Genomic DNA, 23,380 nt, shown 5'->3' with positions numbered 1-23,380 from the left:
TGTGTTTACTCGGCTGGGTCTGAGCAGCTGCGGGACTGGCGGGTGAGAGAGATTTGTCCTAACCTGGGCCAGGCAGGACCAGGAAAACGCTAGCTACACTGCACTTCACACAACCTCAGATTTTCAGGTTCCTAAGGCCACAGCTACATCATCTCACTAGCCCAAGGTCTCATGTAAGGTGGCTTTAAACTCACCCTGTGGCTAAAGAGGACCCTAACACCCCAACTTCCCCTGCAAGTGAAGCTGGGTTTATAGGTATACTCATCATGCCTGGTTCAAATCCAACTATTTTTGCCCCTAATTTCTGTTTCTCTCTGACAAAGACCTGCCCGTCCGGGAACTCTTATCAGGCTGGCCTTGAACCCACAGAGATCTGCCTGCAAAGTGCTGGAATTAAAGGCATGTGCAACCACACCCAGCCCCCCTAATTTTTCTTGTGGTCCTGTCTGCAGATAGTTATGTGGATCTGATTATTACATGAGAAAGATGTTCTCTTCTTACTACAGACCAAGGTAACCTTACTATCCATAATTTTGTGGGTTTTTAAAAAAAAATTCTTTAAATACCTATTGTATTTTGTATTTAGTGATTTCTTTGTATCTTATCAAGTACACTTTGTTTTTAAATGTTTCCATTTTAATCTTTGTTGACAATAATTACTGGCACAGATATGAATAACAACTAATCTTTGAATGAATGAACAAATAAACAACAGACATCACAATGCAGTTTGTAGTACATGTCCAGAAGAGTCAAGTCCAGAAAGGAGGTTGAGAAAAGTCACAGCCTCAACCCAAAGAGTAAATATTTCTGAATGATATACAATGGGTGATTTTTCAAACAATTAACCCCCCAACCTGATTTAACTTGGTGTCAAGTCCAAGATCATAAGAACAGTAATGTCTTCTAGATCTTTCCCTAAGTTTTGCTTAAATCTAAGCATCAACACTCAATGTCTGTGTAGTGAGTTAGCAGGGGTAACGTAAAACAGGGCCGAAGTCTGTCCTTCCAGTCATCATTTACACCGCCAGTCCAGTCAAAGCCAGGATGCTTCTTAGAATACTATTTTAAAATTTATTTAATAAAAATTTTTATAGGGCTGGTGCAATGGCTTAGCAATTAAGAGTACTTGTTGCTGTAGCAGATGACCAGGATTCAGATTCCAGCACCCACATGGTAGCTCACGAACATCTGCAACTCCAGTTCAGGGGATCTGATTCCCTGTTCTGACTTTGGGAGCACCAAGCACGCATGTGGCGCACAGATATAGATGCAGGCACAACAGTCAAGCACAAAGGAACAGAAATAAAAAATATAAAAGTAAACACTACTTACTGGATCAAAGACCAGCATCCTGCAGAGCAGGTGAACAGCTTCATGTGTGGCCTGGCTGGACAGGGTGTAGAGTACAGGAAGAGATGGCTGCGAAAAGGGAAAGAAATCCAAACAGTTAGGCTTTCAGGTATTATGTGTGGATGTGGAATATAGAAAATTGACAGCAAAAAAAAAAAAAAAAAAAAATCAGCCAGCTCAAAGAGATGTTGTGAGCCAGGAGTGCTGGCGTACACCTTTCACCCCAGCACTCAGGAGGCAGAGGTAGGTGGATCTCTGTGAGTTTGAGGCCAGCCTGGTCTACAGAGTGACTGTCAAGCCAACCAGGGGTACACAGTGAAACCCTGTCTCAGAACAGCTTTAAAAAAAAAAAAAGCCAGGCATGGTAGTGCACGCCTTTAATCCCAGCTCTGGGGAGGCAGAGGCAAGAGGATCTCTGTGAGTTCAAGGCCAGCCTGGTCTAAAGATTGAGTTCCAGGACAGACTCCAAAGCTACACAGAGAAACCCTGTTTTGAAAAACAAAAACAAAACAAAAAACCAAAATAAAAAAAAAACAAAAAAAAGATGAGAAAAAGATGAATGAGTACAAACATGTTTAAACTCAAAGGGACTGCTTTTCATCCCATTGATCAGTCTTCAGAACGGACAATTCTCACTGACTTTCAGCAGCGTGCCTGCTCAGAGTACAGCAGCACAATAGGTCAGGGTACAAAAAATCACGACAGATGAAAACTGATCCAATAAATAAGGTGGCTGCTTTGGCAAAGAAGGGAAGACCAAACATGCTTAAGGATGGAGAAAGATAAAGTTTAGACCACATCCTCACGGGTGTGCTCTTGCTACGGTGGCTTTTGCCTGGCTGTACAAGTGTCCTTGGCAGGTGTTCCTTTAGTTCTCATCCAACTATCAAAAGGTTTTTGACTTCGGCTGGCACCAAAGGGACTGTGATTGAGTCAGCACATTAACTGAGGATACACGGTACACACTGGATAGCAGGACGTACATAAAGAACCTTACCAGAACCAACTCTCCATTACCCTCTGAGTCTGTCGAATGTCAGGTGTGGTCCCTGCAGGACACAGGACTGTGTCTGCTAAACTAAGCTTTCCCCATCTAAGATGCTGAGTTGTAAAAAAGACCATACAATAAAAATGCTATAGAGTAGTTTTGCCTGCCAAGGACCCCTGACTTGTAGTGAACCATTCTTCCACTCTCAGGATAGATTCATAGTCTAAATCCCTAAACAGGCAATGAGATGGCCAGGCCCCACAAGCCCCACCCTTTCCTCCCTTACCTGACTTTATCATTTAGAATAAGCAAGCTGGCCACTCATGTTTTTCAGCCTGCTATGTCTATAGATCTCCTGCCTCAACCTCCAAGTGCTTAGTTAAGAAACTTTTGTTTCTAGAGACAACTCTCGGGGCTTGGTGCCTGACCCAGCTTTTTACGGAAAAAACAAAAAACAACAACAAAAAAAACCCCTACTGTCTACAAAATCCTGTGCAAGCTCAGCTTGGAGGGTGATCACTCCACGCCTCCAAGTGCCTATGGGTCAGCCAAAGCCTACACCAACTTTGATGTCGAGAGGGATGCTCTGAACCTTGAGTCGGCTGTCAAGACCAAATGAATTGATGAGGTCACCATCATCAACATTCTGACTAACCACAGCAACATACATAGATAAGACACTGTCTTCACCTATCAGCGCTGAAGTCAGCCTTATCTGGCCAACCAGACAGTGATTTTGGGACCTACTGAAGACACCTGCCCAGTACGATGCTTCTGCACTGAAAGCCTCTGCAAAGGGGCTGGGGACTGACTAAGGACTTCCTCACTGAGATCATCTGTTCAAGAACCAACCAGGAGCTGCAGACTGTATTAAGAGACATACAAGACCACTCTGGAGAAGGACATCATTTCTAACACATCTGGCAACTTCTGCAAGCTGACTGTTGCCCTTGCAAAGGGCAGGAGAGCAGAAGACGGTTCAGTCAATGACAACAAACTGATTGACCAGGATGCTTGGGAGCTTTACGATGCCGGGATGATGACAAATGGAACCTATATTTCCAAGTGGATGAGCATCACGACCAACACCATTGTATGCCACCTCTAGAAAATGTTTGAAAGGTACAAGAGCTACAGCCCTTATGACATACTGAAGAGCATCAAGAAGGATGTCAAAGGAGACCTGGAAAATGCCTTCCTGAACCTGGTCCAGTGCATTCAGAACAAGTCACCACACTTTGCTGATCGGCTATATGACTCCATGAAGGGCAAGGGGCATCGCAACAAGGTCCTGATTAAAATCATGGTCTCCCGAAGCCAAGTGAACATGCTGAAAATCAGTTTTGAATTCAAGAGGAAGTATGACAAGCCCCTGTACTACTACATTCAGCAAGACACCAAGGGTTAACACTGTACTTGTGTGGTGGAGACAGCTGAAGGGCACAGCATAGTGGAACACCCACAAGTGGCCTGACCTGTGCCCCCACCTAACGATCTGGAGAATCAACTTACCATGAATGGACCCCTGAGTTTTCCCTGTGACGATGACAATAGAGACCCATCCCCCATCTTAGCGCCTTAGTTAGCATTGCCTAGCTTTCCCTTCATTCTCTCCTTCATGCCAAAGAAATGAACATTTCGGGCAGCTGGATGTGCCCTCTGTGATATGAAACACTTGGCCTCTTGTGTACTGTGTCATGAATAAACCACTTTTACTTTAGAAACAAGAAAGAAAGGAAGGAAGGAAGGAAGACAGACTGACAGACTGACTTAATTTTCAGAATCGGGCTTATAACTGAAAACATATTATTATCTAATTTCTGCAATCCTTCATCTTCCATGGACAAAAGAATTAATAGTGGTAATAACAGTGTTTTTATGAGTAGAATATAAAAGGTATTTATGACAAGTCTCAGAACATATTCATAGCAAACTTCTATTACTGCTAGAAATTACTACTAACAAAATAACTAATTTTTTCTTAGCTTGGCGTAGTTGGTAAAAAGAGTTTAAATAAGAACTACTTAAAAGCTTAGTGTGATTTTTAAAAAGAGCTTAGTGTGATGGCTAGTGTTGGTTGTCAATTTCAAACACCTGAGAAGAAAGAGGCTCAACTGAGGGGCTGTCTCCACCAGACTGGCCTGTAAGCATGTTTGTGGCATTTTCTTGATTGTTGACTGATGTGGGAGGGCACTAATTTTATTATTACTGTGTGTGTGTAGGTGTGTGTGGGAGCTGGTGCCAAAGCATATCGTGCAGATGTTAGGGAACAACTTTTAGGAGTGAGTTTTCTCTTTCCACCATATGGGTTCTGGAGACTGAAAGCAGGCCATCAGGGTTGGAGGCCAGTATGTTACCCAATGACCCATCTTACCATCCAGAGAAACTATTTTTATCCCTATTTTATTGAAGAATGAAACTGAGGCTCACAGAGGTTAAGTAATTTGCCCAAGGTCATAGAATGAGTTACTAGATCCTTATACGATGTGCCTACAAACAGCACTGTACAACTCCTGGGACACCACTCAAGCTGCTGGGTAATGTGGTAAGCCCGAGACTGACACCACAGCCTGCATTCTTCTTCAATATAGCCCAGAGAAAAAGGAACTGAGCATGCATAACCCAAGCCAAACCCTGAGTCAACTAAACACCATGCATTCTGTGGAAGAGCCAAACATAGAAAACTACACAAGCTACACACTGTATCCTGGGGACCAAACTAATTTTTGAAGCAGGGTACATAGACTGGGAGTAGTAGCATGCACCAATAATCCCAGCACTGGAGGGGCACAAGAGGAGGCCAGACTCTATTTCAAAAAACTCAAATAACAACATAAGAAAACCCACAAAACAAAAAACAAGGAACCAAAAACTAAAAGAACAGGGAAAAAATGGTGTGAAAATCATCTACAGTTATCTACACACCAAATAAGCTTGTCTGCAGTTGTGTCTTCTAACCTCAGCTGTGAGAAGTCAGGACACGAACAGCGATAGCTTCAGTGAAGCTGCTGGCACGCAAGTGACTGTGCGTCACGAGGTGGAGATGGAGGGGCAGGAGGAGATGGAGGGGCAGGAGGAGGGAAAAGACTTAGACAAGGAGCCTGTGAACTTCACTCAGAACTCAGGAACGGTATACAGGTCAACTAGCAAATGCAGATCAAAGCCAATTCCCATGCTGGAGGGAAAAAATAGAACCATTTATGCTATAGTCAGTTGCATGAATAGGTATAGCAAATCTACCGGCCTGAGAGATGCTCCAGCACTGCTGAAGCCTCGCTCCTAAAGCTTCAGCTCTAGAATGTGAAAGTGCAACCACCTCTGGGCTTCAGGGTCTCTTAACTCTCACCCTACCAATCTGAATATTCTGGTGTCAAGACTAACATTGCTGTGGTGCTCCCCTCAGACCACCAGACAACCTGGTGAGCAAAACCTTAACCTTCAGGAGGTACCCCTCACCAAGAGGTCAAGTCATGTGAAAATGTACAAGAAAGGATTCTGATAGAATTCATTTAACTTGAGCTTATTTAACTTAAAATAAAATAGAACATTAAAACTTTCCTTTCCTCCCTCTTTTGTTTTAGAAAATAATATAATTTTTTTTTTAATTGAAAGTTCCTGGTTTTAAAAGTCATTTTTTTGAGACAGGGTTGTGGAGAGGTATCCCAGGCTGGTTTCCACTCACAATCCATTTCCTGAATGCTGGGTTATAGGAGTGTGCCACCACACCCAGTTGAGGGCTCTAGACTTTTACAGCCACTGGGCTCAAAATTTTTATGGGAAAACAACTCATTTCTTCAGAATGCTCAAAGGTGTGCACAGCACTTTGGTGCAGTAAGACATTTTCAGGCTGTTTTAGACATGTCAGGAACATCTCAGAAGGGCCTGCCCTCTAGGCTGTTGTTAGTAACACTTTGATGGAGGGCTAACTAGCTGACAGCCATTAGCAACAGTCAGAACCTTTAGGGAAGGGCAGCAATACCAGGATGTTTGTTCTTCACATTTCATGACTGGTTCCCTATGGCCAGGTAGACTTATTAAACTGATGAGGTCAATAAATGAGGGAAATTATTCTATGAAGGACATATTTACTACAAGACACTAATGAATTAGTTTCATGTTCCTGATGCTGGCCAATAAACAGCATAACAGACCCTGTTAGCTTCTCCTGTAATATAGAGCCTCCTCTTGGTTATAGTTACTGAATTCCCAAGGGCTTGAGAGATGGCTTGGTGGTTAAGAGTAAGTACTGTTCTTGCAGAGGACCTGAATTCAGTTCCCAGAACCTAGGACGGGTGGTTCACAATTGCTAGTCACTTCAGCTCCAGGCGTGTCTGCCTCAAGCTTCCTGCAATCATGTGCTCACATCCACAGACACATTAAAGACGTAATTAAATAAAATAAATCTTTGAAAAAGCTACTGCATTCCTCTAAGGATGTCAGGACCTCAAATTATTTCATAGTCAGAACAAACTGCAACCAAAACATGTACCCATAAGGAGGCTTTTTAATTATAAGCATGGCCAGGTGGCCTGTTGTGAGCTTGAGGCAAGCTTGATCTACACAGTGAGCTAGAGATAAGCCAGGGCTACATGGTGAAACCCTGCCTCAAACATAAATAAACAAATATGAATTAAAATAAATGTAAGTACCTATCACTCCCTATTTACTGGCCTGGGCTAGTGTTAGAGAACACGTGACCTTACCACCCGTGAACCTGTGCAAACAGGAGTCACTGGGATTACAGAGAGGGAAATGCAATGGAGGGTGAAGCCTTGATCAAATGTCTGGTGGGCAATTTCAGAGGAAGAATATCAAACTCAGTCTGCCTTTTGGCCGGCCAATCAGTTCACCTAAACAATCTACCAGATTGCCTAAATGCCCAATTTAAAAGAAACCAAGGCAATTCGGGGAAAACTAGCCTTGGCTTGTCTGGCTCAAGCCTTTATTGGTTCTGTGTATTTCCTAGGAAGAGCATTCCCCTCACTCAATCTTCACATCACTAAGCTGTTTTCTCTAAAGGGGATTAGGAAAGCGCTGGCAGAAAATACTGCTTAATCAAGAGTGCAGACAGAAACCACCCCGGCTTCTCAGCAGTGATTTGGCTGGCTGCAAGTGATATTGATTAGTAAGAACCAGGCAGTCCTTCTTTATACTTCTTGCCACACTTGGGTCTGATTTGATGCTAGTGGAACGAGTACAACAGCAAGTGCTTTACATCCTTGCAAGGCAAAGCGATACCAGCTATTTGGGCTCAGTATCTGGAAAGGGTATCTTGACTAACACACACTGAGGCCAAAGCTTCCTTCCCACATACTGATAAACCAGGAGACCACCAAGAGGTCAATCAGCAATGATGCCATAAAAACATGCATTCTTCTCCTATGGTACTGGGCATGGCCATAAGCCATTTTCTATTTATGGTCATATCCACCTAACAGAGGTCTTACTTGTAGACTATCTCTGTGTACATGTGTTGATGTACATATGTGTGTCTGTTACCCACAAGCAACATCTTTGGAATAGAAGCCCTTCCCTTACAGCTGGCCACCAGAGACAGACTGCTCCCCTCTCTACCTCTTTACCTGTTTATGAGGACCCCTGAGTATGTGTGCCTTAGCACCTTCACAAGCTGTCCTCATTGCTTCCAGGGATGGCGTGCCCAAGAGATCTGTGATCAAATCCAACTGCAAGGGAACATGAAACACAGGTTGACAGTAGCTCACAGAAACAACTTCATTAGACTTAAGTTTCAGCCTTAAAATGAGTGCCATGTTTTTTTTTTAAACCTTAGAACCACAAACCTTCAAATAAGCTCTGATAAGAGCCCTTTCTTAGCTGAGCGGTGGTGGTGCATGCCTTTAATCCCAGCACTTGTGAGGCAGAGGCAGGTGGATCTCTGTGAGTTCTAGGCCAACCTGGTCTACAGAGTGAGTTCCAGGAAAGGCTCCAAAGTCATACAGAAAAGCCCTGTCTTGAAAAACAAAAAACAAAAACAAAACAAACAAACAAAAAAACAGAAACAAAAGAAGAACCCTTTCTTTTACTTTCTGTCCTTTTCTTTTTATTTTTTTGAATCAGCTTTGGTGGTACATACCTATAATTCTACCACTTGAGAGGCTAAGACAGGAGGATTGTGAGTTTGAGGCTAGTTGAGCTACATTCCATGGAAAGCTGGACAGTGTTCTAACACTAGAGTAACTCTGGAGTCTACCTGTATGCCCTACTGTTTTAAAACTATATAGCATTTATTATCTTTGAAGACAGTGGCTAATGATTGTTCTTTTTTTATTTCTAAATAATTTATTTAAATTTGTTTTATGTGCATTGGTGTGAAGGTGTCAGATCCTCTGGAACTGGAATTACAGACAGTTGTGAGCTGTCCGTCATGTGGGTACTAGGAATTGAACCTGGGTCCTCTGGAAGAGCAGCCAGTGTTCTTAACTGCTGAGCCATCTCCAGCCCCATGACTGTTCTTTTCAAACAGTTAATGAATAGGTTTTAATGTTTCAAATGGATTCAAGCCCATCAAGGGGCTAATCTACACATCAGATACATGTGATATAACAAACATCCAAAATGTTCACACCTGAAATAAAAGCTAAGCACTCAATGTTTGGACCAGGGCATACCTCTTACATTCTAGAAACCTCTTACACCGGCAGAAAAATGTGGAACTTAGGAAACTATGATGCCACATTTATCTAGCTGGATACAATAAAGGAGGCTGACAGCGGCCTCCCTGTAAACAAGTCTTTGCAGGTAGCAAACCACCCCACCAGTTTTCTGGAGTTCTGAAATTGTTCTGGCTCTATAACCTAATTACCATTTCATTTGGCTCTTCTAGGATGAGAAATTCATGCACAGAGAACACCATTTTCCACACCCACCTACACCAGGGACAGCCATCAGCACCACTATGGGGCGATGGAACTGCTTGAGAAGCCTGCTGTCCCCTGAAGATCTCTGGACAGCCTTCTGACTGGCATGGTGGTGACATTTGCCCGGCTCTAACAACCACACAATGGCAGAAGGAAATGACTGCCTGATAGACATGCTCAGAAAATTGTCTACAGTGGGAAAGATCTATGAGAAACACACTTGTAAAGTCCACTGGCTATTCAGCACCCGGTGTATTTATTTCTCAAAAATAGAAAATGCAGGAGAAAATGACTACTTCCAAATATAATGTCTGTCTTCTGTGATGATTGCCACACCAGGCACACCAACGATAAGAAGAGGAGGTCTCCAGTGGTCCTGTAAGACTGGAAGGCTCACACATACTTCTCCAGAACCTGTTACGTATGTGAATTTGACTGGCTTTGAACTTACAGAGGTCTCCCCTCTCTCTCAAGTGCTGAGATTATAGGGATGTGCTACCACACTTAGCTCCAAATGAGTTTTTTTCTCTTTTCTTCTTCTTCTTTAAAAAAAAAAAAAAAGAAAGATTTATTATTTTTATTTTATGGGTATTTTGTCTGCACAACAAGCATATGCAGTGCCTGAAGACACCAGAAGAGTGTCAGAACTCCTGCCACTGGAGTTACAGACAGTGTGAACTGCCAGATAGGTGCTGGGAACCAAACCCTGGTCCTTTGCAAGAGCAGCCAGTGCTCTTAACTCACTAAGCTCCCCTCCCCACTTTCTTTTGAGACAGGTTCTCCTGGCTGGCCTAGAACTCTCTACATAGACCAGGTTGTCTTCAAACAACTGCTTCTGCCTCCCAAGTACAAGGATTCAGGCATATGCCACCATGCCTACCTTCAATTTATTTTTAAGCCTAAAAAATTATTTTTAATTGCATGTGTACACTTGAGTACAAGTGCTCTCAGAGGTCAGAGAAGTTAGATCCCCCAGAGCTGAAGGGACAGGCAACTGTGGGCCACCAGACGTGGATGCTGGGAATCAAATTCAGGTCCTCGGGAAGAACAGCAAGTGCTCGTAATGGCTGAGCCATCTCTATTGCTCCCTCCACCCCTCCTTCTTTCCTTTGAGACAAAGTTTCTTTGTGAAGCTCTGGCTAGAATTTGCTCTGTAGAGCGGCCTGGAATTGAACTCAGAGATTTGCCTGCCTTTGCCTCCCAAGTGCTGGGGGGTTAAAGGTGTGCACTACCACTGCCCAGCCTTTTTTATTGAGACAGGGTCTTACTATATAGTTCTGTCTAGTCTGAAACTTTGAAACTCGGTATGTAGATGAGGCTGGCCTGGAACTCACAGAAGTTCTATGGCCTCTGCCTCAGGGGTGCACCACACTTGACTGCAAATGGTTCCTTAAAGCTGTATTTTAATTATTTTCAGGTGTTCTATGCTATAACTAAATATTTTAGCCCAATAATCAAGATAATTTTTTTTAAACATTCAGATTTGAAGACATCAACACTAAAAGTGTATAGTCTAGTCATCGAATACATTTTCAAGTCACAGCCATTCAGCTGGAGGGAACAGATGCCTTCTAAGCTACTCAAGACCATACCTCTGCAACTGCAAAGCTGAGTCTGCTGCCATGCACCAGTGCATGTGAGAAAGCCAACACTTTCTCTAAAAAGCTCCTAACTTGCAGTATGAACTTCTGCAATCTTAACTTTATAACTTTCTGGCTTTTGAGTGAACCTGAATTTGCTAAAAGTCAATTAAGACAGTACAATGAATAAACTCAAGATGTGTGCAAGATGGCTTTCCCTTCAAATCTATAGCAGAATTAAAAGCAAATGAAGCTGTAAAGCAAAATCCCACCTGCTGAATGGGACTCTGTGCCTGGAACAGTATTCTTCGGCCCAGCAGTTCTGCAAAGATGCATCCCACAGACCAGATGTCAATAGCATTGCTGTAATGTCGGCTGCCCATCAGGATCTCTGGAGCCCGATAATACTGAGTAACAACTTCCTGAGTCATATGACGGGATTCATCTAATTCCTCCACTCTGGCCAATCCAAAATCACAAATCTAAATAGAAAAGGCAGTTAAGACATTATCAAGCAGACACCTACCTTCTTTTGTTCATTTTTGAGCCAGTATAACTTTAAGCCTGCTATAGAGCTGAGGATGACCTTGAAAATCTGATTCTTCGGTCTTGTACTTCCCAAGTGCCGGGATCACAGGCATGTGCCACCATACCCAGCGTTCTGGTTAGATTTTGTCAACTTGACACAAACCTAGATACATCTGAGAAGAAGGAACCTCAAATGAATAAGATTGGCCCATGGGACATTTTCTTGTTGATGATTAATGTGGGTCTAGCCCACTGTGGGCCATACCATTCCTGGGCAGGTGGTCCTGGGTGGTTTAAAAAAAAAAAAAAAAAGAGGATGAGCAAGCTAGCACTCCTCCATGGCTTCTGTTTCGGTCCCTGCCTGGAGAGTCTGCCTTGGTGTCCCTTAATAGACTGTGATCCTGGATAAGTAAGCCAAATAAACATCATCCTGCCAAGCTGATTTTAGTCATGGTCTTTATCATATCATAACAACAGAAAGTAAACTAAGATGCTCAGCTAGACAGACACATTTATGCCTAGAAAAACAGCAGCAGCAACAAAGAAAAACCACATGACATATACACGAAAAAACCTTGGACTCATGAACTTTAAAAAGTCTTACATGATAGAGATATAATATTTTCCTTTCCAGTATAAAAATATGGTCTTATTTGGACAAAAGGGAGAAAATCTTAACTTTAACGTTTTTGTATAAAATCATATATATTTTAATTTTGTATTATTTTATATGTATCACTTTTGCTTATATGTATATCTGTGTAACGTGTGCTAGTGCCCATGGAGGCCAGGAAATGGCATCAGATCTGGAGTTACAGATCATTTTGATCCCCAGGTCCTTTGGAAGAGCAGCTAGTGCTTCAACCACTGACCCATCTCTCTAGTGCCCCTTCCCCCTTTAAAATTATGTATCTTTCAAAAACTATTCTTCTCCAGGCTGGGGATGTGGTTTGGGAATGGAGCACCTGCCTTCAAGTACAAGGGCCTGGGTTCAATGCTCAGCAACCAAAAAAAACCCCAAAACTTTCATCTACTCTAAACTGATAGTTAAACCCAAATCAAAACCAATGAACTCCAAACATAGCTGAATACATACATCAGGCTTAACCAAGCTATTTCCAGATGGACTCATAGAAGGAGGTAGGATAAAAGAGGCCTATTTTGCTGGGCTTGGCACAAATGCTGTTTTCTTCTTCTTTTTCTTATTTTGGCTTTTAGGGACAGAGTTTCTCTGTGTAGCCCTGGCTTTCCTAGAACTCACTCTGTAGACCAGGCTGGCCTCAAACTCAGAGATCTGCCCACTTCTACCTCCCGAGTGCTGGGATTAAAGGTGTGCACCACCACCACCCAGCTTCTACTTTTCTTTAAAAAATTATTTAATTTTATGTGTATATATGTGCACATGAGCCCACAGAAGTCAGAAGAGGCATTAGATCCTGGAACTGGAGGTACACCCAGCTGTGTGCCACCATATGGGTGCTGGGAACTGGACCTGGTCCTCCTCAAGAGCAGTAAGCTTTTTTAACCACTGAGTCCACTCTCCTGCCCCATTTCTAATTTCTTTTTTCTTTTTTTTTTTTTTTTTAGGTTTTTCGAGACAGGGTTTCTCTGTGTAGCTTTGCGCCTTTCCTGGAACTCACTCTGTAGCCCAGGTTGGCCTCGAACTCGCAGAGATCCGCCTGCCTCTGCCTCCCAAGTGCTGGGATTAAAGGCGTGCGCTACCACCGCCCGGCCCCTATTTCTAATTTCTATCATGAGGAAAATTATGATGGACCTTCCACTATTCAAGAGTTTGGAAAATATACTTGTGTATTAGAGGTCTGAGAAACGCGTACTGCGAAGTTTGTCTTTTTTTGTTTTGTTTTGTTTTTTGAAACAGGGCTTCTCTGTGTAGTTTTAGTGCCTATCCTGGATCTCACTCTGTAAACTAGGCTGGCCTCGAACTCACTGAGATCTGCCTGCCTCTGCCTCCCAAGTGCTGAGATTAGAGGCGTACGCCACCGATGCCCAGATGGAGTTTACTATTAACTAACAAAGGACAATGAGAAGTAGGAACCAGGAAAATAGTAAAAATTAAGTTGATGACTTGAAGTTTGGGATACTCGTTTTAGGTATTCTTTTCCTCCTGCCTTTACTTCTGAAATACTGGGGTTACCATCATGCAAAAACATGTGCAGCTTGGTTATTTTTTGAGACATGGTCTCATCCTGGCACCTGAGACTTGGGGATCATTAACTTATTCTGCAGGGGAAGATTTCATTACCACACTGTAGAACTACATTCACTAGGTGCATATGCCCTTTCCTGGCCCTAGCACTTTAACTTTTAAGCATGCCTCTACTTCCTTTTGCTACTGAAGTGCAACAGCACATGGTAATGCTAGCATTGAAGACACAGACACCTGCCTAAAAGCCACACTTCCCTGTCACAGATGAAGCTAAGAGTCTAATTCCTTCTGATAAGCACATCTGTGGTGGTTTGAAAAGAAACAGCCCCCATAGGCCCATAGGAGTGGCATACTAGGAGGTGTGGCCTTGTTGGAGGAAGTGTGTTCTAGGGGCGGGCTTTGAGGCTTCAGATGCTCCAGCTAGGCCCAGTGTGTCTCACTTTCATACTGCCTGTGGATCCAGATGTAGAGCTCTTGGCTACCTCTCCAGCACCATGTCTACCAGCATGCATGCTTCTACCATGACAATAATGGACTGAACCTCTGAACTGTAAGCCAGCCCCAATAAAGGTTTTCCTTTATATAAGAGTTGCCATGGTCACGTTAGCTCTTAACAACTTCTTGTAATAATGGAACAACCTGAAAAGGTAAGAGTTTCTGAAAAATTGCCATTCTTTTTTGTGACATTATAATCCTCATTTAAGTGTCTGAAACAGAAGCAAACATGTTAAAAAAAAAAAAAAAAAAAAGAGCCAGGACCACAAATTAGTTCCAATGGCCTTGACAAGTGATGGGACTGAAGAAAACTGTTCTCTTTATTTCTGGTGAAGTAGGGAAAATGCTATTCTTGGGCCAGACATTTGATTTTTCTCAGATGTTTAAATAACTGAAAAGCTACCTTTAGAACACAGTTGCTGTTCACAAGGAGATTCCCTGGCTTAATGTCTCGATGTAAAATGCCAGCTGAATGGAGATATTTCAAACCTGAAATAATAAACACATTTAGTTGCAGATATTTAGCCTTAAAAGGAAATGGACTAGATTTAAAATTATTCCCTAAACAAAAGCTAAAGAATATTACTAAAAGTTTGACTTAGTCCCCTTCAAAACACTGTAATTTTGTTGCAGTACGATAAAATGTCACAGTGGTGTTTGCACATGCCAGAGACAATGTCTATAATTTAAAAGATTACATGGCTTGAAGCACAGGCGAGGCTGCCAGGCCCGGGAGTTAGGACTGGGCCACGCTCCTCAGTGTGGTTACTGGAGTTCAGCTATTGATACTCCCAGCCTGTGACTCTGAACCTGCTCCAACCAAGAAGTTTCCATTAACCTACGAGAGGCCTTTCCCAGGATAGGCATTTCAGTGACAGGACAAAACTCAGGGACACGCCCAGCTGTCTGCAGCACTTGTGACAACTGACAGCCAAGAAGACACTTAATCATCTCAAAATATATCTGACATCTTAAAAGCTGGTCATCAGTACCCTCTAAGTCTCAATCTCATGCTGATTCCTTTTTTTTTGTAAAAAAATAAAATGTAATAAGACATTTTCTTCACAACTGTAAATGAGCCAAGAATCTTTCCCATTTACCCCTACCACAGAGTATCAACAGATCCATCGTAAGTGAACTTTTTGTTGTTGTTGTAATATTACTTAGTGTTTTAATCCTTGGAAGATGTTGATTTTTAATTTCTTTGTAGAATGTAATTCTGTGAATACTGTGAAAAAATGTATTCAGCAGACAAGAAAGTGGTTTCACCTTTAACTAATTCTGTGTGTCAAGGTAGAACTCTGGACACAGCTGGGGGCTAGAGGAGGCATCAATCAGAGTGGCCTAAACTGCTTCCCGGTCAGGTCTCTGCTCTTCATGCACAGTCTGGAGTTATTTAGCTGCTCTCTCTACAGTCTTCTCCATGTGCTTTGGGCTTTAATGGTCATTTTGAGCTAAGTGGGGCTCAGCTATGCCAGGCGATACTCAGACTTGAAGGATGGATGTCTTCCATAGAGGACAGTCACTTTTTAATTTAGTCATCTGATGCCACAGGCTGTGAAGAGCTAAAGGCAGTTAGCAGGATTTGTGACAAACCACTGTTTACTTGCCTTTCTAGATCAATCCACTTGCCTGCCTTCTCTGCCCTAATGAACATAAAAACAAAAATATTTGGTCACCTTAAAAGCCTCTTGTTGGCAGGGATGTGACGAGCATGCTCAAGGATCCAAGTTCAATGCCTAGCATCTCTAACCCCACGCCTCTTGTTTAGTATCAAATACAAAAAGAGTGAAACAACTTTGGTTCAAATAGAAAGATCTTTGGGGAAGAAGGCTTGGAAGGCCAGAATAAAGTTCAAATGAAGAACAAAATGACTCATTTATACCACCACACTGCCCTTTTCATGATAAAGGAAAATCTTACCTCGCAAAATCTGATAAAGAAAAACTTTGACATGATCTGAGCTGAGTGGCTGAGGAGAGACGATAATTTTATGTAGGTCACTCTGCATCAATTCTGTGACAACATATCTTCAGATTTTAAGTTAAGGAGATGTCAGAGAATTGGCCCAACCCCCTTAGTGCAGTCATCAGATTAAAGAGTAACTTCCATTCTCAAGGCTGGGAAGTGAAGACAGCTAGCTTCTAGCTTGATGAAGGTGAGAATTCCAGACACTACTAAATTATAAGAAGTCACATGCTCAAGAATGGAAGTGAAAAACCAGTCATCTTCTACAATCATCTTATACTAGAGAAATGGACAAGTAGCAACCAGGCCAAAGAGAAGTGTGAAGATCCATTAGTCTCAAGATTTTGGTGAGCAACTGGGGTGTCCTTTAAATTAAAAAATTGGGTTGGTGATCCCATCTTAAAACACCAGCAAAAAAGATCACAATCTACCCATCAATTGTGGACTATATAAAGTATGGTACTGCCCGAAAGAGTGAATTGGTAAATTCAAGCCCAAGCCTCCCCACAATCAGAACAACATAACCTTCTACTCAGTTAACTCTGCATGTGGTTAAATTCTGCTACTTTGAACTGAGACGGAGTCTAAGGCTTCTATTCAATCGACACAGGGCAGGAGATCAAAAGCAGGAGATTGGGAAGCCATGGAGAGGTGGAATCCAGAATTTGGACAAGATACATAAACGTTAGAGACATTAAGGAACTCCTTTTTTGCTATATTTATGTTAGAATAATAGACTTATGATTTAATTGGAACTTTTCTCTCAATAATCTTCCCTTCACAGCTTTAAAGTGAGCTGCAGTTTAGGACAACACAGAGTCAAGGGAGAGTCTGTGCTAACATCTGACGCAATGGTTGAAAACTGCCCCCTCCTAGAGATGCTTTTAGATGGCCTTGGGACACTTGGGAGGCTTTGCTCGTCTCTCACTGGCTGGTATTTCTGGCTCTTCCTCTGTTCCTTCTCCTTTCCTCTCCGCTGAATGCTAGAACATCCCAGTCTTGGACCTCAGTTCTTCTCTTCATCACACTCTTGAATATTCAAATGCAGCCTACTCCTTTCCTTCACACCACCAAACACAAACCTGGAAGTCATCCTTGGTATTTCACTCTCTCCATCTTTCTATGAGAAAGTCCTGTGGCTTTACCTTCAGTGTTTAGCTACAATTAGGCCTCTTCTCATCATACCTGCTATCAGTCTGACTAGAGACCCTAGATCCCTAAAACACAGCATCCAACACAAATTGTTTTGTCTTCATGTATACACTGACATTTACTGTATAGAAATTATAATGTTTAAGGTTTCTCTTAGAGAGCTCAAGCCCTCTAGTAACCAGGCCTTAAGCAGAGAGGGTTACAAGCAGGCTGGGGACAGCCCAGCTCAGTGCTACCCAAGCAGGAGGTTATGTGAGTAGTCACATCTTAAAATCTTTTTTTTTGAGACAGGGTCTATGTACCTCTGGCTGGCCTTGAACTCAGAGATCTGTCTGCCTCTGCCTTCAGAGTGCTGGGACTAATTGGCACTGGTCACTCTTGAAGATCACACATTAAACAAGCCCTTTTCTACTGTAGTGATATTGTGTTCCCCAATATATTGTGCACCTTAATAAACTTATCTGGGGTTAGAGAACAGAACAGCCGCTAGATAGACACAGAGGCCAGAACATGGTGGTACACACACCTTTAATCTTAGCAATTCTGGAGGCAGAGATCCATCCAGATCTCTTTGAGTTCAAGGCCACACTGGAAACAGCCAGGCATGGTGACACAGGCCTTTAATCCCAGGAAGTGATGGCAGGAAGCAGAAAGACATATAAGGTGTGAGGACCAGGAACTAGAGTCTGTTAAGTTTTTAGGCTTTTGAGCAGCAGTTTAGCTGAGATCCATTTGGATGAGGGCACAGAGGTTTCCAGTTTGAGGAAATGAGATCAGCTGAGGAATTGGCAAGGTGAGGTTAGCTGTGGCTGGTTCTGTTTTTCTGATCTTTCAGCGTTCACCCCAATACCTGGCTCCGGGTTTGTTTTTATTCATAAGACCTTCTAACAATTCATGCTGCATCTACCCAGAGAGAGTAACCACTACCATACAACCTAAGTCACATGCTCTCCTGCCTGCTTCCTGTAAAAGTGCATGTGATAGGAGGGAAGGCAGGAAGGGATGTTTGGGTTAGAAGAGCATCAAGAGATTTAATAACCAAGTATAAATATGTGGGTTCTGTTTAGAACTTGGTTCAAAGAGACACTTGGGGGCAATCAGGGATGGGTAGGAAGGAATAAACCAATGTTGTTAAGATACCATAATGGCACATTCATTATGTTCTGATGAGGGTCCTTATTAGAAAGGGATAAACCATTTATAGGCTAAATGTGATGTTTGCAGTCTATTTTAAAAAAAACTCCTGCCGACAGGTGGTGGTGGCACATGCCTTTAATCCCAGCACTCAGGAGGCAGAGCCAGGTGGATCTCTGTGAGTTCGAGGCCAGCCTGGTCTACAGAGCGAGATCCAGGACAGACACCTAAACTACATAGAGAAATCCTGTCTTGAAAAACAAAACAAACAAACAAACAAAACCACCAAAAAACAAAAACAAAAAAACCAACCAACCAACCAAACAACTCCTGCCCTTGCCCAAGGGGTGGGCTGGGATAGAAAAGATTGGAAAAAATAAGTAATATTGTTAAAGCTCGGCAATCCAGGTGGTTTTTTTTTTTTTTTTGTTGTTGTTTTTTTGTTGTTGTTGTTTTGGCTGTCCTGGAACTCACTCTTTAAACCAGGCTGGTCTCAAACTCAAAGGATCCACCTGCCTCTGCCTCCCGAGTGCTGCAGGAGTTATATTCTTATCTCTACTTTTGGTGTATTTTTGAAGTTTTGAAAAACAAAAGCAAAGCAAAATAAAAACTTTCTTTGTAGAAAACCTGGCAAATGAAAAAGATGAAAACTACCTAGGACCCCTTTTCTGTCTTTTAAGACAGGCTCATGTAGCTCAGAATGGCCTTGAATTCACCATGTAGCAGACAACCTTGAATTTGAGCTTCCCATTACCTTCTAAGTATTGGGAGTACAGGCTTATGCTACTATACCCATTTCCAGAATTTTCATTTAATGGATCCATCACTGTTGAAAATCTGTTATCCTTCTTTTACTATTTTAAACAAACTTGAAATGAACATTATATACAGCTTTATTTGAATCTGATCGATTTCTTCAAGTAGAATCACAGTCCATCACTTTGAAGTTTAAAATATAGTACACAATTTCTCATGCTACTCAGATCTTTTATATTAAGTGCTTACTTAAAATTTCTCTTCTATACTGTCATGAGTTGCTCTTGAAGCTGTGTGTACTGCTATCCAAGACTATTTCAATTATGTGTGACTCCTCTGGTGAAATCATTTCCCCAGAAAAGAGCCCTATTAGAAACATAGGCTGGGATGCCAGGGTCCTGTGTGAGTGGGGTGAGGAGTGAGAGATGCCAAGGATCAGCATGCTGTGTGTAGTCTCTTGCAGGCTAGGGGAGGATGTAGAGTCTTGCTACTTCCCCCATACTGAGTAGTCAATCTTTTGTGACTCATCTGCATCCCTGCTTTGAGGCAACACCTAATGCCTCCAATTCCTGTGTTTTTTTTTTACATCCTGTAAGAATTAATCTGTTTTGTGCTTTCACTACAAGCAGCTTAGGTTTCGTGTTTTTAAACTGCCCTTTTAAGCCTAAACTTTTAATCATTTACCAACATTTTAGGATGGCTGTAGGAAGACATGAAAACCAACAGTTTCAGGTTGAAAACCATTTACATGTTTACTGGTCACATGTATGTGTGATCAGGAGGAATACAGCAGTGAGAGCCAATCTTGTCCTTTCCCTTTTTTTTTTTTTTTTAATTTACAGGATCTCACACAGCTCAGGCTGGTCCAACGTGGTAGCCGATGGTAACCTTGAGTTCTGGGCCCCAACACTCAGGTTCTCTTGCTTGCAATAAGAACGTTAGCCACTGAGCCATCTCTTCAATTCATTTTTTTTTTTTTTTTTTTTTTTAGGAGACAGGCTCCCATGTCTCAAAAAGGAGGGCCTCACTATGAAGCCGAGAATGACCTTCAATTCCTGTTCTTTTGTTTGCATCCTCAGTACTGGGATTATAGATGAGCAACATATCTGACTCATGAGATGCCGAGATAGAAACCCCGGGACTCAAACGTGGTAGGCGTGCTTGCTACTTCAATGTCAACTTGACACAAGGGAGCCTCAGTTGAGAAAATGCCCCCATAGACTGGACTTCAGGCAAGCCTGCAGGGCATTTTCTTAATGAGTGATTGATGGGGAGGAGTCAGTCCATTGTGGGTGGGGCCGATCTAGGCTGGTGGTCCTGGGATCTATAAGAAAGTAGGCTGAGCAAGCCATGGGGAGCAAGCCAGTGCATAACACCCCTCTGTGGCCTCTGCATTTATTCCTGCCCTGTTTGAGTTCATGTCCTGACTTCCTCTGATAATGTACAGTGATATGTGTTAATCAAATAAATCTTTTCCTCCCCAACTTGTTTCTGGTCACGGTGTTTCATCATAGCAATAGTAACCCTAACTAAGGCACTAGACAAACACTCATGCAGCTGAGGCACATGCCCTGCCCTTTACTGTATTGTCTACCATGTAATCCATTTTCACTTGTAAGGCTGCTTTCCATGTTAAGATTATTAATCCTTCTGTATACACCATTTTTTCCCTGAGAAATATTAATCACAGGACAAAAATAGAAAGACACTACTATCTTGCACCAAGCACACATACACACAGATTTTTGAGACAAAGTATCACCAACTATATGTAGTCCAGGTTTGCCTCCAACTTCCACAGCCTCCCCAATGCTGGGATTACAAATGTGTGCCATGCCGGGCGTTGGTGGCGCACGCCTTTAATCCCAGCACTCGGGAGGCAGAGCCAGGCGGATCTCTGTGAGTTCGAGGCCAGCCTGGGCTACCAAGTGAGTTCCAGGAAAGGCGCAAAGCTACACAGAGAAACCCTGTCTCGAAAAAACCAAAAAAAAAAAAAAAAAAAAAAAAACAAACAAAAACAAATGTGTGCCATGACTTCTGGCTTCAATTCTTGAGCTGTGTTGGCTCTTTAGGTTTCAAGGATCAAATAAATGAACATTATACAGAGGAAAACTAAGTGAAACAGAAAAACCTGCACAGATGCCATTATTGTGTTCCAATGGTTTGAATGCTGATGTTCCCCCAAAGCTCTCATGCTAAATCCTAACCCCAGAATACTGGGAGGGAGGGCCTTTGGGAGGTGATTAGGTTATGAGGGCAGAGCCCCAAGAATGGGATTAGTGTCCCCATAAAAGAAGCCCGAGGGAACTCGTTAGTTACTCAAACTACTGTAGGTTATAGTAAAAAACTCTTCAACAGGAAGAAGGCCCTTATTGGACACCAAATCTATCAGGTGCCTTAACTCTGCACTTTCCAATCTCCAGAACAAATTCCTGCCATTTATAAGCTACACAGGTTTCAGTATTTCATTATAGTGGCCCAAATGGAGTAAGACAGTTGTCAAGTTGAGGTTTTATTCGGGGAAAACAAGTCCTAAAGGACACACTAAAGCACTTATCTTCACGGACCGTCTGTCATGTCTACCGACGTTACAGCTCTCTTCTTCAGTACTCAATGTTCTTGTGTTGCCTGGATGAAGAGCAGGCTCTATCTATTCTGCCTTTGGCACTACAGGACTGGCAGCCCAGCTGTGGCAGCAGAAACTTCAGTGACAGTGTGACAGCTGGTACGCAGGCAAGCAAAAGGGCAACAGCTTCCTTTTCACCTTATCAGGGTGCAGTCATGAAGCTAGTGCAGTGTTTCTCCACCTCCCCAAAGCCGAGACCCTTGTTCCTCTTGTCGGGGTGACCCCTCCCAACCATAAATTTTCATTGCTACAATGTAAATATCTGATATGCAGGATATCAATGCGACCCCTGGGAAAGGGCTGTTTGACCTCCAAAGGTTGAGAAAATCTTCTAGAGAGAGATGGTGGCGATAGCTGCATATCACTGTGACTGTACCTAACGTCACTGAACTATACATACACCACCCCAAGACAGGGTTTCTATGTATAGTGCTGGCTGTCCTAGAACTCACTTTGTAGACCAGGCTGGCCTCGAACTCATAGAGATCCTCCTGAGTGTTGGGATTAAAGGTGCGTACCACCACTGCCTGACCACTTCTATTTTCATTTATATTTATATTTGTGTGTTGGCATGAAGGTACCCATGGAAGTCAGAAGAGGGTATCAATCCCAGGGCTGGAGTTACGGGCAGCTGCAAGCTATCCGATGCTATATATTGAACTTGGCACAGTTCAGAGAGCAGGAAGCACTCTTAGCAGCTGAGCCATATCTTCAGCCACAATGGATACTTTATAACTAATTACTAATTTCTGAAAAAAAATATGACACTTCATTCAGCTTTTATAGACACCAAGTCAAGATGAGGCTCATACCTAAGAAAGCTGGAGAAACTGGACTACTGTTTAGCAACAAGAATGTCATACCATTGAACAGAGGATGATTTACACAACTCAGTGCTTCCAAATGACGACCATAAATTCATGTGCAAAGTCCCTCAAAGCCCAAACAGCTCTATCACTACTATCAGCACACCACTGTCTTCAGGATCCAGGGACTTGAAAACCCTTCCAGCCAACTTTCAAGGAAGATGTTTAAGGAGAATTTTTTTTGTTTTGTTTTGTTTTGTTTTGGAGACAGGCTTTCCCTGTGTAGCTTTGGAGCCTTTCCTGTAACTCACTCTGTAGCCCAGGCTGGCCTCCAACTCATGGAGATCCGCCTGGCTCTGCCTCCCAAGTGCTGAGATTAAAGGTGTGCACCACCCCGCCCGGCTTAAGGAGAAATGTAAATGAATGCTGGTTGCCTCTTGCTCAGGAGAAGACAGGTCGGGTCAGTAAATTCTAGTTAACCAGAAGTCTAGATGAAATGACACAGTTCCTGTCAACAGCTGTGCTTCTCTGTTACCTCTGTGGAGAAATGTCTTCACCCCCTCTAATCGCTTCTGAACATATAACATTGAAAAGTTTAAGATATGAGCTTTTAAAAAAATTATTACAACAGCAGAAAATTAGTTTGCCATGCTTTAAGTTCAACATAGTACATTCTTAAGAGAAACACATCTTTATTCCATGAATGGAGCATTTCTAAAAAAATCACATAAAACAATCCAACTACCAGGACATTTAAATTTTTTTTCTCAGAAAACACAATTCCTGAATTTAAAAATTTAGCACTGTATCTGCAAAAACTCAGAGGTAACACATATTGCATTATGATAAGGTTTCTGCTTTGCTCTGGCAAAATCCTCTGAAGTCTCAATCCCCAGCATAACGTCTCCCAGATGTCTAAACTAGTTGCCATGCCAACTAAAGCTGCTTA

At 42.5% G+C, this 23,380-nt stretch overlaps 1 protein-coding gene and 1 pseudogene across 1 annotated transcript in view; one reads left to right on the top strand and one right to left on the bottom strand.

Moving 5' to 3' along the window:
* Window positions 1-23,380, bottom strand: part of Nlk (nemo like kinase) — a 134,637-nt gene that overhangs the window by 6,825 nt on the left and 104,432 nt on the right. Inside the window, exons 4-8 of the mRNA XM_052755775.1 lie at window positions 15,913-16,019; window positions 14,393-14,478; window positions 11,072-11,281; window positions 7,924-8,025; window positions 1,336-1,422 (exon numbers count right to left, since the gene is read on the bottom strand). Coding sequence (XP_052611735.1) covers window positions 1,336-1,422; window positions 7,924-8,025; window positions 11,072-11,281; window positions 14,393-14,478; window positions 15,913-16,019 — 592 coding nt within the window. The remainder of the gene's footprint in view (window positions 1-1,335; window positions 1,423-7,923; window positions 8,026-11,071; window positions 11,282-14,392; window positions 14,479-15,912; window positions 16,020-23,380) is intronic.
* Window positions 2,769-7,911, top strand: LOC128121436 (annexin A2-like; annotated as a pseudogene).

The sequence above is a fragment of the Peromyscus californicus genome, unplaced genomic scaffold (assembly GCF_007827085.1).
Source record: "Peromyscus californicus insignis strain IS unplaced genomic scaffold, ASM782708v3 Scaffold_3__1_contigs__length_106647218, whole genome shotgun sequence".
Classification (NCBI taxonomy): Eukaryota; Metazoa; Chordata; class Mammalia; order Rodentia; family Cricetidae; genus Peromyscus; species Peromyscus californicus.
Note: the sequence above shows the minus strand (reverse complement) of the source record. Positions and strands in the feature narration are given on the sequence as shown.